The sequence below is a fragment of the Alligator sinensis genome, unplaced genomic scaffold (genome assembly GCF_000455745.1).
Source record: "Alligator sinensis unplaced genomic scaffold, ASM45574v1 scaffold594_1, whole genome shotgun sequence".
Taxonomy (NCBI): domain Eukaryota; kingdom Metazoa; phylum Chordata; order Crocodylia; family Alligatoridae; genus Alligator; species Alligator sinensis.
This window is the reverse complement of record NW_005842286.1, coordinates 997,617-1,013,565: the sequence shown is the minus strand read 5'-3', so window position 1 is coordinate 1,013,565 and position 15,949 is coordinate 997,617. Positions and strand designations below refer to the sequence as shown.

The window sequence follows — 15,949 nt, the reverse complement described above, 5'->3', positions numbered from 1 at the left end:
CCCCCCCCGCCACCAAGCTGCTCTCTGCGGGGCAGGTAGAACCAGGGCTGCGCTCTGGGTAGCTAGCTGTGCCACGGCTCGGAGCACAGCCCTGGCTCCACCCGCCCTGCAGAGTGCAATGGAGCAAGGGCTATTGGGGGGCTGCAGCCACTTTAAAATTCCCCGTAGCCCTTGCTGCCGGCCCCGCTCCAATCCAGGTGCACGTACCCACCCCCATGCTCTGTCACTGCTCGCCCAGGGGGGTGAAGCCGCAGCTTGTCCAGGGGGTGCAGGGAGGCTAGGCGAGCAGCAGGAGGACATAGCCCCCCACTCCCAGCGCCTTCTGCTGCCTGTCCAGAGCACAGCCTGGCCCAACCTGTCCCATGCAGATCTGGGGGCACACCCCCACTCCCATGCCCTCCCAGACAGGCGACGTGTAGTGGCACACAACGGCAGGAGCTCCCCTCCCTGAGTCCTGCACCCCTTTGCCCCGGCTGGGCAAGTGGCATCAGAGCTCTGCCCCCGCTGCCGCGCCCGCATCCCACACCCCCCTGCCCCAGCTGGACAAGCCACTGGGCTGCATAGCCCCCACTCCCAGCACCTTCCACCACCCGCCGGAGCACATCCCAGCCCATGCGCGCTCTGCGCAGATCCAGGGGCACATGCCCTCCTGGAACCAGTGGCATGCAGTGGCAGGAGCCCCCTCCCCAAGTCCTCCACGCCCCCGTGCCACGATTGGGCAACTTGCCCCAGCCCCAATCCCTCCCTCGCTGTGGGGGCATTGATCTGCCTCCCCCACACCCCTTCCCTCCCCCCCCTCCCCCCACCACAACAGACTTACCAGCTGAAGGCAGCAGTGTTCAGCATGGTGAGGACTGCTGCCTGTTTAGTCTATGGCTGACTCTTCAGATCCTATTCAGCCAAATCAAATTGGGACAGTGATTCGAATCTCCAAATCGAATTACTGTCCCTCTGAATCGCCCAAATCCGAAGCCAATACTTGCCACTTCGCACAGGCCTAGTATGAAATACTGTTTGGCTAGTAAAGGCAATAGCCCTGCTTTGATACCCTTGTACCAGATAATGCTCAGGACTTTGTCATAAAAATTCAATCCACTGACTCTGCCTCCTGGGCAAGCAACATAAAATCCCAGGATTAATTGCGACTCAGTCCCTACTTCACATTCACGCTGTAGCCATCTGAATTGTACCCCCCACCCGTTATGTTTTCAGCCACATTCCTAAGGACCTTGTTAAACTCGTCCACAACTGAATTTTGCCTCCAATTTCTCCTTTCAAGGCTTTCTCCTACTCGCTGGGGTCCTCGACCAGTACACAGGAAGGTCATCCCATGGCCTAATTAGCTGATGTGCAAATGTGCTTGGTCCATGAATTCTTTGCAATTCAGCCCCAAGCCCTCTTAAAATAAAAGCTTTGTCCTCAAAGCTGAAGAGCTTGACCTCTCTCCATTTACCACTATCTTTGCTAGCGGAAACAAAAGACTAAAACAGGTGAATTGCCATGATTTGGGGGAGAGGCCGACTAACCCTACAATTAGGTGCTGAATACCCCACAGCCGGCAGGTGTAAGAGGAACCTTCACAATGTCAATTCTAATCAAACCTTTATTGCTCCAAACACGTGCGCCATCCCCTGGAGCTCCATTGTTCAGCTCCCAAATGGTGGGAGGCCAACAGGGTGTAGGCAGATCTACGGAGACCACAGCTGGAGCAACGGATCTGCTGTACAAGGGCCACGGCAGGTTTTTCTCTAACACAAATATAAACCTCACAGCAACTGGGACAAAACCAATGGGGCTTTTTAGACTGCGCACTTTACATAGAAGGTAATTTCCCCTTAATGCTGCTCTTTGAAGCTTTCAGCATATGGTTAACTCATTCAAGAGAGAGAGGAACCCTTTAAAAGTCTCCTTTTGCAAAAGTTAGGGGAACTAGCACTATGGTCTGCATCTCAGTTCTCTGAAATGCCAGGGAGGCGGTGTATGAAACGGCCCATATTTGTGAGCTCCGCTTTTAAACTGACTTATACTGGAAGGTGCATTAATGTAGATTAAAAAAAAAAAAACCATGCAAGCGCACACACAAAATTTAAATGACACACAAATAGGCCTTTTCTCAAAACCATCTTTGTGCTAGAAAACATGAAATAACTGTTGCTTTCCAGGATAGGAAAATAAAAATACATTGATAAGCTCTTTCTATCACCTCCGTATTGCTGGAATATGAAATCTCCCCGTAAAATGGTGCCGTTTCTGATGAGACTATCGTTCATGGAGAATCAGTACAAACACACAAATGCCTTGATGATGAAACCAAGGTTCCCTTGAGTGACAGTATCTCCAACAGAGCAGCAGGCATAAATTTAGCAGAAAGAAAAAAAAAAAAATCAAGCGTGAATAGAAGTGGGGCAAAACCCTTTAAGTAAGTACTCTTTTATGACACCAAACATCATTCGGGGCTGCTCTTAGCTATGCAACCAACTGTTTTGCCTGACTCATCTGAGCACCCCCTGAAGTCAATGGGAGTATTTGTGAATAAAGTGAGCAAGACTTAGCCCTTGATGTACAACTTGGTTTATTGTGGATGATCACTTTACTTTCCTCCACAAAAGCGCAGTCCCTGCCAATCTCATACCTTGGGAAAAATCCACACACACAACCCACTATATAAGACTGAAGGGCGATAGACATACCAGAAGACATTTAATAAATAATGGCATATCCCTCCACGTAGCCATCCAGCAGTGCATTAACCAAAGATGCTGTACTAGATTTTTTTTTGGTTGGTCCCCTTCTACTTGGATGCGCTAACAAGATTGTACAGAATCACAATGTGATCACAAGGATCTCATTTAGCCTCACACGAACAGCAAGATTAAGTAAGAAAAAAGTACTAAGTACTTAATCTTGCTGTTCATGTGAGGTTAAATGAGATCCTTGATCTACTGTTTTCAGTAAAATAATTACTTTATGGGCTGCTTACAAAAACCAGTAGGACACCTGTTAGCAAACACCATGGGCAATCAATGACCCAGGCTACACCCAAGTTGATCTTTTTTTTTTCTGATCATTACTTTTCTCCCTCCTTCATAGGTGCCTATAATTGGGGTAGTAGTTACACAGCCATTACAATGAATAGGTGGGCTCCTTTCTCAGTTACTAGTCCAAACAAAAAGATGATAGTTTTAAATTAGTCCAAATAACATTTTTATCGGTTCAGGAAAAAACTTTAACAGTCGGACAGAACGGCCACTGTGGTCTAGAGTCCTTATCAGACCCGGTAAGGGATGGGTGAAGGAGAACAGCCTCTATGCTACCCTGGGATGTACAAGGTGGGCTTCAAAGTTTCTATGCTGCACAAGGTTACCTAGACCCCGATACACATTTAAAGCAGTAGAGTTTAAAATGCTCAATATAATCCCTGTTGCACATTCCCAGAGCAATCAGTTCATCAATCTGGATTCCAGATCATGTGTGGCAGGCTGCCATCCTGCCATCTCGATGTACACTGCCTGGTGGCACAGCCTGGCCTTGGAGGCACCTGGCCTCAGTTTACCCCTCATTCCCCTAACAACATATTTAGCATTCTCCTTCCTGCGGGTCTTGGAAATTGGAAATTCTTTATGAAGACAGTCTCCTTTGGTGCTTCCAGTTCTCCCTTGTCTTACCAATGCAGACTTTCTCCTCCCCCTCTGATACTGGTAAGTCAGGGAGCTTTGGCCCTGGTGTCTGGACACAACTCCTTTCCCTTCAGTCGCAGGACTCCACGGCCTGCCTTCTTGGGGCTGTACAGAGATTCAAGAAGGCTGCCCTTCCTCACCACCAAGTCTTCTTCCTTTTGGCTCTTTCTGATCCCAGGGAGCCCTTCCCTGCCCTGACACTCCCCTGCTTTTCAGCTCTGCGGGCCATCGTTCAGATTAACACCTAATCCCTATTTCCCAGGGAAGTCTTTCATTTTTTTGAATGCCTGTTTCTCCAGCTCAGCCTTAAAAGGGAAACACAAACCTGTTACACCATATCATCGTCATAGCAAGTCTTATCAGGTAGGTGACACTTGTTTTCCATGATGCTAATATTTTGATTTGTACTTCACAGAAAAGTCAGGCTGGAAGAGACCTGCAGAGATCATCTTGTTCGATCCCCTCCCCTGCCTGAGCCCTATCCAAATGGTCCTACACAACCCATAATCTAACCTCTTAGTACAACTAGTCACCCCCGACACAACACAAGGCATAGCACCCAAACCTACCACAGGGAAAAGCAGGGGAACCACGGCTGCCAAAGTCCCGATCCTGTAAAAGGTTAACGCACGCAAGAAATGCCACCTCCATAAGGAATCGTAATTATTTTAGGCATATTTTCTCCCAACCTTCAGGTCATTAGTCACAGCTGTTTGCCCAGTGCTAGAGATGACCCAGATTCTTAATGAAAGATGCACACAAATGCAGACCAAAAGGCTTTGCAACCCTTACATCCCGCTTTCTGAATATCAAACCAGAATGCCATTTATTCCAAACAAAGCCGGCTCGTCAAAAATGTATCACGCGCATTTTCAAATCTTGCTGGGTTACCTTTTCACCGTCATAAAGGACTTGTTTTGTTACCTGTTAATAGTATTACTACCTTCATAACAAAGTCATAATACTGTGAACATTGGCATTCAAATTCCACAAAAACAAACAGGAAGCTTGTGCAGTATTCTGCAGACCTGTGTCGAAATTTATTGACCCGCTATAGAAATGGAGAGGACAGACCAAAGGTGCTGGACTTTCTAAAGCACTTTCAAAGAAGGAGAAAGAACGGCCTGCTGCACAAGTTCATCAAATTTGCTGGGCGTTCCTCAACATGACGATGGCTGGTTTATTACTTCTTTCCTGGAAATTTCAATTTTGCTTGAAAAATAAATCAAAGGCTAAGAGCCCCAAAGACTTTGTTTTCTATTTTTTTCTTATTTGCACAATAGTGAAGTTGACACTGATGAGAGCCACGAAAAGGGATGCGCGTTGCATGAAGATCAATATTTGATCAAAACCACCCCTAGACTATTTACAGCGAATTTACACAGGACCGATTCATTTCAAAATACCACAGGATTTTCAAATAAAAATGTTTCCTCCACAACCTTAACCAGGAACCTGCACCTCACCTTAATATGTTTCTTAATCTGCCTGAACCTTTTGCAATCTTTGTTTCCCCTACAGTCAGCAGCGGTGGGTAGGACAGGAGTCTAAAACAGCTATCATGGGCTGCAAATATTTGGGGATCAATATTTTAGGGGTAGAAAAGTGCTTCCTGAGAATGTTTTGGGTCTGCTGACTGGACACTAAGCCAAAAAACCCATCAGCTTCCCTTCTAGGTTTAGAAAATAATGAAATTAAGATCAGCTAAGCCCGTTTGAATTGACCGCTATTTCCCTTAAATGCTTTAAATGCACATGCAAATGAACTGACTCATGAATTTGCAGACTCTAATTCTCTTTACCTTGCATTCTCCTATGGTGAGCTCTGATATTCTTGCCGGACACTGTCTCTTCTTTCCACTCCAGACCAGACCTCTAGCGAGCCACCTAATTCACCTTTCCCATCTCCACCTCAGCTGAACACTCCTCCCTCTCCCTTGTGCTGTCTTCTTTCTTTACCTTTGTTCAGTACCATCTCCTCCTACAGTATCTTAGGTCTCCTCATGCTGAATAAAACTGACCAAAACTTCAGTCTTTCTGCAGAACTGGCAAAGACGGATTTCAAGAGAAAGAGGTTTTATTCATTTCCATGCATTTCTTCCGTGAGCTTCACCCCTGCTCTAGTCACCTGCTTCAACAATGGGCTTACACCATAAAAGAGTTTGAAACGGGCATTCGTGACATCTGGAATCAGCTCTGAAAGTCTTCAAGGAGAGTTGTTAGACGCTCCCTGAAGATTAAACAGATTTGGGGTCGGTAAGGGGGAGGAGGAGGGAATTTGTGCCTAACGCTGCTAAGAAAACACAATGTGAAAACAGAAGGGGGCAAGAAAACGGCAAGTTTGCTTCCAAGGCAAAAAATGAGTGCTGAATACTGGGCTGTTTTGTGAAAATGCCGGGAACGCAATGAGGTCTTAGATGGCGCTGACCCCTTCATTATAGCCATCCACTGCACAGCAAGCCTTTCAGCGTGAATAACTAGAACAAAAAAGATTTCACCTATTGATCTTCAGTTGCCCTGACCACAAAATACCAAATGTCAGAAAAAGAGTCACTTTAAAGCCGAACCTTACCTGTATAGGCCATGTTCTTAGGGTTTCCATAGGGAGCCCCAGGTTGAACGGGGCTGTAAACAGGATTCATTGTGGAAGACTGGGAACTCTAGAGGCAAAAAGAGAAAAGCACAATTGAAAAGACAGTCTCATTTTACCTTGACACTCGCCCTCCATTGAAAGGTCTTTGGCATGTGCTTTACGACAGCTCTGCCACGTTATTATTCAAGCCACAGAGCTGCATAGAAAGGGATTTACAACGAGACAGTACAACCGGACAGCAGATTTGATCGTTTAAGTTTCAGATCTTTCAATTAAGTCCCTTAACTTCTTCACCCTTGTATGCCCTGCCTACAAATGTATCTAAGGCAGAGTAGCCTCATATACCCCCACTTTCAAAGTGTTCAAAATTTAAGATCCAATTTTTAGCATTACAGTGTAAGAGGAGACAGAAAATAAAGCTGCTGGCTTAGCCATTTAGTTGCCCCACTGGAGTAGGCTACTGCTTTTGGGGTACCAAAAAAAAAACTGACCAAAACACCACCAACTAGCCTGTCCAAAGGTAGTTTCATAGATTTCATAGACGTTAGGGCTGGAAGGGACCTCGGAAGATCATCGAGTCCAGCCCCTCTGCCCCAGGGGCAGGAAGTCAGCTGGGATCATAGGATCCCAGCAAGATAAGCATCCAAATGTCTCTTGAAGGTGTTCAAAGTAGGTGCTTGGCCCACCTCTGGTGGCAGTCTATTCCAGACCTTGGGGGCTCGGACAGTAAAGAAGTTCATCCTTATGTCCAGCCTGAAACGGCCATGGAGGAGTTTGTGACCATTCGACCTCGTCACCCCTTGGGGTGGCAAAAGACCACTCCCTGCTGGTGATGCTAAGGTATCTTCTGTTTAGCTGATGCAGCCTTGTGCCCGGGAGCGCGCTGCCATTGCAACCTCCGGAAAAGATCGGTCTTAACGTTGCTCCTTCGGCAGAGTGCAGGGTGCACTAGCGCGGTGTTGCTCAACCCGTGAGCCGTGAACATTTCAAAGAGCCGCGAGCGAGTCCCAGAAAAATGAGGGACGGCGTGGGTTTCCCCTGGCAGCCTGCAAAGGGGTGCTTGGGGCAACTGGCAGCAGCGGGCACACGTGCAGGGGCCCGTGCATGCCGGAGCTGGGTGAAGGTGGCTGGGCACCCAGGCTGCAGCAGGGTAGGGAGGCTGGTGGGGCTGGGAGGAGGTGCCTGCCCCTCCCACGGAGGAAGGGGGTGGAGAGCTGCATGGCTCAGCTGGCAGCACCGGGGCCGGTGCCCATACTCGAAGGGGCAGGGTGGCCAGGAGACAATGCTCAGGAGGGCAGGAGGGGCCAAGGCCAGGCTGCCTGTAGCGGTGCCGGAGCCCCAGCCCAGGACGGGCAGTGCCACAGGGCTCTCCTCCTCCTCCTTCAAGGCCATGCCAGGGCTGGATTGGCACCGCTGCCACCCGCATGAGCCAGAGCCACTGCAGCCAGCACGCTCCAGCCCAAGCGGGAGAAGGGCAGCTGCAGGCCCCCTCCAGCTGGGCTGGGAGTGGCAGGGGGCTGCAGGGTGGAAGGGAGGGGCACCAGGAAGGCCCTGGGGGGCAGGGGACTGGGGGTCGGGCACCAGCAGGGCCAGGCCATCGATCTTTGCAAATGGGTCCTGGTATGAAAAAGGTTGAGAGACTAGCGTATTATTTATGGGCCCGGTGCAACTGGAAATGGAGACAGTCACTGCCCCAGACATAAAATGGCCAGTAAGATTTGTAACAGCACTTCTACTCATTATCCTTCTAATAAAGATGATTAAATGGTGCTAGGTTATCTTTTCCTAAGCTTTTATTTAGAGGAAAGCAAGTAACCTGGGAATTTGTGTCTAGTAGCTGTCAGGTAAGCAACTGCTCAGTTAATTATCTTAATGAAGCACATTCTCAATTCTGATTAATGGGAAAATATCAGTCATTAAGCTTTATTAGGCAACACATTTGTCACTAGATATCTGTGGAGCCTATTTCAGACCTGGAGACCAACACGTTTTCTTCAAATTGTTGTGGTTTCTGTTTTCAAATGTATTATTTACACTTCATAAAGTCAAACTGCGCCTTCCCAACTAGTCTGTCATGATTGATGTGTAATTTGTTAGATCATTAACTTCTTCAGTTTTACCTCAAGATAGTAAACAAGTCAAATGTTAAATGCTAACAACAACTGGCTTGACAACAATTACTGCTTAATTAATTTGCTTTCCCTCCATCCCAAGTTAGCACTGGAGAAGCAATTCTCTCAACCAAGAGACGACAACCCAAGCGGTAAAACGTGCAAGGAGGGAAACGCCCCCGAATTTGGAGACCGCCATTTATAAGAGTGGAGCAGATCGAGGCAGTAGCCGCTTCTGCCATTCAGAGGATCAACAGGGAAAATCCTTGCAAAACATTTGTGTGCATGAAACATTAGGGCTGGGGATTTACAGAGGAGCCTCAGGATTTGATGGTTCCCACAGCAGTTGTAACTCGGCCTCCTACTCGCCTGCCATACCGTGAGTGACCTTACTGACAAGTGCCGTTAACTTGAAACCCTAACGTGCCCTAATGTGACAACTGCGTTTGCTGTCGGGTTCATAACACAGACCTCCCTGACTCCCAAGCATTTCAGATCCCCAACCAGAGCGCTGAGCGGATGTTGTTTTCTAAATTACTTTCAGCTTGAAGTGAGAAAAACCAATCTGATTGATCGCAAAATCAATTAGCAGGGGCCAGCCTGAATGGCTGAAGGCAAGATGGAGTTTACTTGAATTTCTGCACGTGTATACAGATCATTTTAAACATGCCTGCCTACTTTAATACATGGCCCACCAGACGCAGTATGCGCTCACATCAACCCAGACCTGTGTGTGACGGCAGATATTATGCACTGCAAATCGGTAGCGTCGCACACAACAGTCGAAATCAGATCTCTTCTGCTGCATAACGGCTAAGTCATGAAACTCGCTTTGTTCAGACAATTACTTTACTGTGATTAAAAATTGATTTAAGCACAGACACCCCATGTTACCTATATCCCCGGCCTTCTTCGACTTCATGTCAAAAACCACCTGTACAGAACATGCAAAATGGAACGTCCTCTCCCAATTGTTTTCAGATGCAGAACGAGTGGAGATATTTCAGCTCAAATGAGTATTTTCTTCAGTAAATCATAAGTGCCTGACAACAATATGACGAGGGGAAGAGAGAGATGGGTGCTCCATGGCTTCGCTAACACAAGGGTAAAATGGCTTGGAGGGACAAAAAGTTAGGAGCTGAGTTACCTATTGATCGATATATAGGTCTGGAGGCCTCAAACTTCTCCTTGGCTAATGCCTGTTTCTATGAATTTGGGGATATGCACATCTCCTCTCTGTTTTTGTTTTCCCATCTAACCTAGGGATAGTTTGGACCTGCAACAAAAGGGTGTTTGAAAGGTTTAGCAGTCATACAACGCTCTGAAGATGAAAAGCAGGGGGAGTTATTACTGAGACATGCAGTTTAGCTACAAGAGCAAGAGAGGCTGTAAGAGATCCCGGGAAGAAAAAGAAGGTTGTCACTGCATCACATAAAGACTTTTGGACCCTAACTACCAAGTCACGATCAAAACTGATATTGAAAGAAAGACTGAAAAGCACTATCCAGCATCCCTAATAATCCATGCCTGGCTGAAATAGCATGCCGCCAGCTCCCACCAGAGCCATTGCAGTGCCAGTGCACAACCCTATGCAAGGCACGTTTACCTACCTGCATCGCAGGGCAACGCTGTGTGCTTCACACGTGGGAAACATTGCAAATTCCTGCAAACCACATTTGAGTGGGCACAGAGAGAGGACTTTATGGCGTGCCTGTCAATCCGAGTCGGTGAGGGCTCACACTGGCATAGCCTTCCCAAGGGATGTGCGGTCCGAGGACACTCCGTGTCGGGGCGAGATAGCACGCACGCAGACACAGACTCGCTCACTCACCTGTACTCACTGGTGGCAGAACAAGGACCAATGGGCACAAATTGCAGCAAGGGAGGTTTAGGTTGGATATGAGGAAAAGCTCTCTCACTGGGAGGGTGGTGAAGTACTGGAACGGGTTACCCAGAAAGGTGGTGGTATCTCCATCCTTGGAGGTTTTTAAAGACCCAGCTCAACAAAGCCCTGGTTGGGATGATGTAGTCCGTGCTGGTCCTGCTTTGAGCAGGGGCTTGGACTAGATGTGACCTCCTGAGGTCCCTTCCAACCCTACCTGGGAAACACCTGGGAGAAGCAAGCAAGAACAGGAGGCTACAAAAGCACAGGGGGAAGGTGCCAAGTCAGGATTGCTTAGCTGAGCTCCAGGACAGATGCATGCAGTAGGAGATGAGGGACATGGGAGCAGGGGGGGAAACGGGAGCACAGTGTTTTGCTGTTAACGTGCAAACAAAAATAACTAGGAGTAAATGTGCAGGAAAAGGATATACCCATCAATCCCTGGCTCCATACCAGAGGGGGTCCTCTCCCTTGCACAGCCCCAGCCTTGTGACACTGGCTGAAGAAGGAAAAGCAGGAGCTACTATAGTCAGGGTAGACAATAAACTCACAGTCTAGCCCAGCATGTCTGATTCATTTGCTGGCAAATCTGTGCACTTTCCTATGGTGGAAAAAATGACCCATGAGCTTTGACCCATTGCTAACTGTTCTGGAGGCCACGAGTATTTGTGAGTTATGCAACTGCAGTGCAGAAGGCCTATGAACATGTCCCCTAGCATGCAGCATGGTGAGGGCCAATGGACAGGGAAAGCACGAAGTCAGCAAAATTAAGATGCTAGATTTCAAAAAGGTGGATTTCATCCAACTCAAGGACCTAATAGGCTTGGTGTCATGGGAGGATAGATGGAAGGATAAAGGTGCCCAGGAGGGCTGGGAGCTTCTAAGGGGTGCAGTGTTGGAAGCCCAACAAGAAACTGTCCCGACACAGAAGGTGATAGCCCCTCTATGCTCGGCACTGGTTAGTACTGGAGTATTGTGTGCAGTCCTGGGCTCCACATTTTAAAAAGGACGTAGAGAAGTTACAGAGGGTCCAGAGGCAGGCAACAAAGATGATCAAGGCTTGGAAGGCAAGTCATATGAGGAGAGGCTGAAGGAACTGGGCATGTTCAGCTTGAGGAGAAGCACTTAAGAGGGGACATGACAGCAGTCTTCAAATACCTGAAGGGCTGCCACCAAGAAGAGGGAAAGCACCTTTTCTCTTTTGCTGCAGAGAGGAGGATGTGGACCAAAGGCTTGAAGTTGCATCAAAGTAAGTTCATAGTGGATATCCAGAAAAATTTCGTCACTGTGAGACTAGGGAGGCAATGGAACAGCTGCCTAGGGAAGCTGTGGATTCTCCATTGCCAGAGGTGTCCAAGAAGAGGCTGAACAGCCTCTGGTCAGGGATGATCTAGGTGTAGCGATGCCTATTTTCTACCTCGGGTATTTCCCCTGGTTCTGAGCTTTGCTGACTGCTTCTCCACCCTTTTTTCTGCTATATGTGTCAGGGTGTTTTTAAGCCCCCCCACCTCAAGAGGCATTGGGTGTTGGGTGCAGCTGAGGCTGGGGACTTGCTAGGACCTCTCTTGCTGGAGCTTTCCAGCTAGAGGGTCGTGCTCCTCCACTTGGGGGTCAGACCGACTTCATAACTGGGCTCAGGAAGGAATTTTCCCCATGGTCACGCTGGTTGTATGGGATGGTTTGGCTAGGGATGATCCCGCTGTGCAGGGAAAACCAGGAAACCTGGATTCTGCCACTTGCTTCCTGTGGGACCCTGGGCAAGTCTTTTGTCCCTCTGTACCTACATCCCCCCCCCTCTCAGGCTTACTTGCTTTGTCTAGCTTGCAAGCTCCCTCAGGGCAGGAAACTGCTTTGTTATAGGGCTGGTACAGTGCCCGCTGCAAGGGGTCCCCACTTTCAGATGACACCTCTAGGCAGCACCACAAAACACAACTATGATCCTAACATATCAAGCACAGATTACAATTTGGGTGCTGTATAAATAGAAAAAGACAAAGAGAAGAAAAGCTCTTTTTTGGGGATTTAAAGAAAACTTTTTCTGTGGCACAGATTTCATAGACATCAGGGGCTGGAAGGGACCTCATGAGATACATTGAGTCCAGCCCCCCTGCCAGCGGCAGGAAGTCTGCAGGGATTAAACAATCCCAGCACGATAGACATCCATCGCATTAAGATAAAAAAATCCCGATCGCATTAAGGTTTTGAGCATATTGCAGGACAGAGGTTTATGCCTCTCTCCCTGTTTGGTTGTGCAGGGCTTCTAATTCAAGCGAGCATGAGAGAATAAATGTAATCTGTATTGTGCAAAAAGGATTTCCTTCTTTTCAACCTTATTTAAAAGCATTCAGGTTCCGATATATTCAACACACGGGATCATTCAAATGTATGAATGTTATCATTTAAAAAGCACCGTTGAAATGGAACTAGAACAGGAGTAGCAAAATGAACCTGATTTCAGTATCGTATTTTTGATGCATATCTACGGGCACGAATCCACAATAAAAACACTAATGGGCATTCACTGTGAACGGCTAAACAAAAGCATCACTATAGTGCCTGCATCTTCCACGGCTTCCCTGTCCCCATGGTGCCCGTGCGCAGTTGCTTAGAAGCTGCTCAAACTCGACCCGAAGAGTCGAAGAGGTAAGAATCCCAGAAGACATGCCATGGGAATCACTGACGAGCAAACAATCCCAGGATACTTCCCTGCTGTAACCTGGTTACATTTTTATCTATTTTATCTTCCCAGTGAAAGTGCATGACATGTTTCCAGCACACTGGGAAATGACTTCAGATGAAGTGTAAATAGAAATACAGGAGAGGTCAGCCTAGGAAGTGCTCCATCACATCACTCAGCGGCCCAACATGTCAGTCCAAAAAGGTTTGCCTGGGGAGGGGGGTTTTGCACCAGCACCCTCAGACGGGGCTGTATAAAAATGGAAAGGAAAATGCTTGCTCTGTGCGGTGAATGCTGAGTTTGAACTTTCCATGCTATTAAGAGGAGGCAGAGTTACACTCTGGTGCTCTCGCCTCTGTGAACAAAAGAGGGCCTCGAGATAGCATGATGAAAGGAGTGTGAAGCTCAGCGGTACGTGCTGCTGCCAACCCACGAGAAGCTGAACCACGGCAGCCTGCTCTGTCTGTCCTCTTGTCCGTTCCGTCCATCTGGACACATCTACAAAGGGATGCCTGCCATGGGTTGGTTTTTGGGTTTTTTAATTAAAAAAAAAAAAAAAAAAAAAATCACTCTTCTGCCTGAACATTTGTTTTTTCAGCATACTATTCTTACAACCCCGACCTAAAATGAAAGAGCATGAAGAACACGCTAGTTTATTTGTGCACTTCACAACGTGATCCGGGTAGTCGGCTTCCCCCGTTTCCCAGGCAGGCTTTGATCCTGCCTATATTTATGTGCATGAGTAATTTCATGCACACAAGTCATCCAATTAAGCTCGATGGGACCACTCTTGTGTGAGCGTTTGTGGGATCAGGGTCTTTGGCACCTTCCCTGCTTGCTTTGGATATGCTGCATCAGCGACAGACGAGAGGGAAAACAAGGAGGAGAAAGTCATTTTACAATGGCACTTGGTATGAGGAGTGCAGGAAAGGACTCCAGGACACGTACCTGAAAGTACTTGTCATGGGGTTGGGGTTTTTTTGGTTTGTTTTAAGCCGACTACAGTTTTCAAACTGACAGTGTCCTTCCAAAGATCGTAGGTTATTAGTTGTGCTTCGAAATAACTGAGAGGCATCTCTCTTCGGTTCTTGTTCATCTGAATAAATCAATCTAACATCTGCATTGTGCTGTGTTTGAATTTTTCTGGATGACCCAGAAAGGAAAGGTGTCTGTTTAAATTTAGACTGTGGGTCAAACTGACTTTCTCACTGTCTTTCCGTGGGATTTCAGCTCCTACGCGCCTAAGTGACACTGGGAATAGGGACATATGCAAATATACCTGCATTTGGAGGTGAATAAAATGGGAATTTCTCCTTTGAGTCTTTGTACCCACAGTATAAAAACAATTCACGCACACACAGAGCTAATAATAAGCGGCCAAAGAAAGATAAACCAGCGAGATACATTTCTCCCTCGGTCAGAAAATCGCTGCTTTAAATTCATTATATACAAATCACATGCTAATGGTATTCCATCCAAAACCTTCTTTAACACAATAAGACCTTCTGACCTTACATTATGTTCAAATTCCAATAATTTCCTGACAAATTTTCAGTTAAGTCACTTGAAACTTGACCCTCATTTGGGATTCTCCAAAAATAATTAAATTACCTTCTGATTCATCTGGTAAAGGTTAAACTAGGAAAATCGATGAAGCAGTGCTTTCTTCCTCCCCCCACCCCCAAACCATGGAAAAGAGTGTGTATAATCTTAGATATGCTTGTATTCAGTAGGTTCCTACCACTGTAGCCTAATTTTTACATTGTTTTATACTGCCGAATAAGTTTTTTGTATACATTTCACGTGAAGCAAAGTATTTAACATGTTCAAGGTCTTTTCAAGACTCTGAAGCTTGTCCTGAAAAAGCCAGGTAAAAGTCAGCTACCGGTTTTATGTGATCTCCAGTTTACGAGCAACTTAAATGCAGAAACCAAACAACGAGGTTTGGACCGCATGTGAACGTGAGAATTTTTGCAAGTGGGATTTGTCCCACGACTGGGCGGTACATATTGAGGGCTATAGATTGTACAGAAAGGACAGGGTGGGGAAAAAAGGGGGAGGGGTTGCGCTCTGTGTCAGTGAGCAATATACGTCCACCCTCATCAAGACGGAATCGAAGGATGAGGAGGTAGAAGGATTGTGGGTTAGGCTACATGGGGGGCAAGGAGAAAGGGATTTGGTGGTAGGGGTCTGCTACAGACCCCCACATCAAGGGGAAGAAATAGATTCGGGGCTCCTGAGGCAGCTCTCGGAGACCATAAAAGCTAAAAAGGCGGTAGTCATGGGGGACCTAAACTACCCAGACATCTGCTGGGAGACGCAGACGGCAAAGTCCCACCGCTCACGCAGGTTTCTAACCTGTGTACAGGACCTCCACCTGACACAGGAGGTACACGGTCCCACTAGGGGGAATGCCATACTGGACCTGGTACTGGCAACGGGGGATGACATGGTTGGGGACCTCCAGATCGGTGGCCATCTCAGGGGACAGTGATCACCTAATAATAGAATTCACCATCAGACGTGGAGTGGGAAAGGTAACTAGTAGGGTGAAAGTGCTAGACTTTAGGAAAGCTGATTTCAATGAACTCAGGCGATTAGTCAAGGATGCACTGCAGAGTAGGAGTTTTGAAGTGATGGGAGCCCAAGAAGGGTGGCTGTGCCTTAAGGAAACTATCCTTCGGGCACAAAGCGAGACGATCCCCATGCGGGGTAAAAGAGGGAAAGGGGCCAGGAGGCTTCCTTGGCTGACCAGAGAAATCCAGGGCAGCCTAAGGGACAAAAGGGGAGCACATAAAAAGTGGAAACAGGGAGAGATCACCAAAGACAAATATACCTCCTCTGCTCGTGCTTGTAGGGAGGCAGTCAGACGGGCCAAAGCTGCCATGGAGCTGAGGATGGCAACCCAAGTAAAAGACAACAAGAAATTATTTTTTAGATATATTGGGAGTAAAAGGAAGACCCAGGGAGGAATAGGACCCCTGCTAAATGGGCAGAAACAACTGGTGAC

The 15,949-nt window shown here is 47.4% G+C and overlaps 1 protein-coding gene across 2 annotated transcripts in view; it reads right to left on the bottom strand.

The window, feature by feature from the left end:
* Positions 1-15,949, bottom strand: part of FAM168A (family with sequence similarity 168 member A) — a 250,361-nt gene that overhangs the window by 171,739 nt on the left and 62,673 nt on the right. For both annotated transcript variants that reach the window (XM_025209371.1, XM_006028064.3), the window contains exon 2: positions 6,249-6,336. In XM_025209371.1, the coding sequence (XP_025065156.1) occupies positions 6,249-6,318 (70 nt within the window). In that variant the 5' untranslated portion in view covers positions 6,319-6,336. The remainder of the gene's footprint in view (positions 1-6,248; positions 6,337-15,949) is intronic.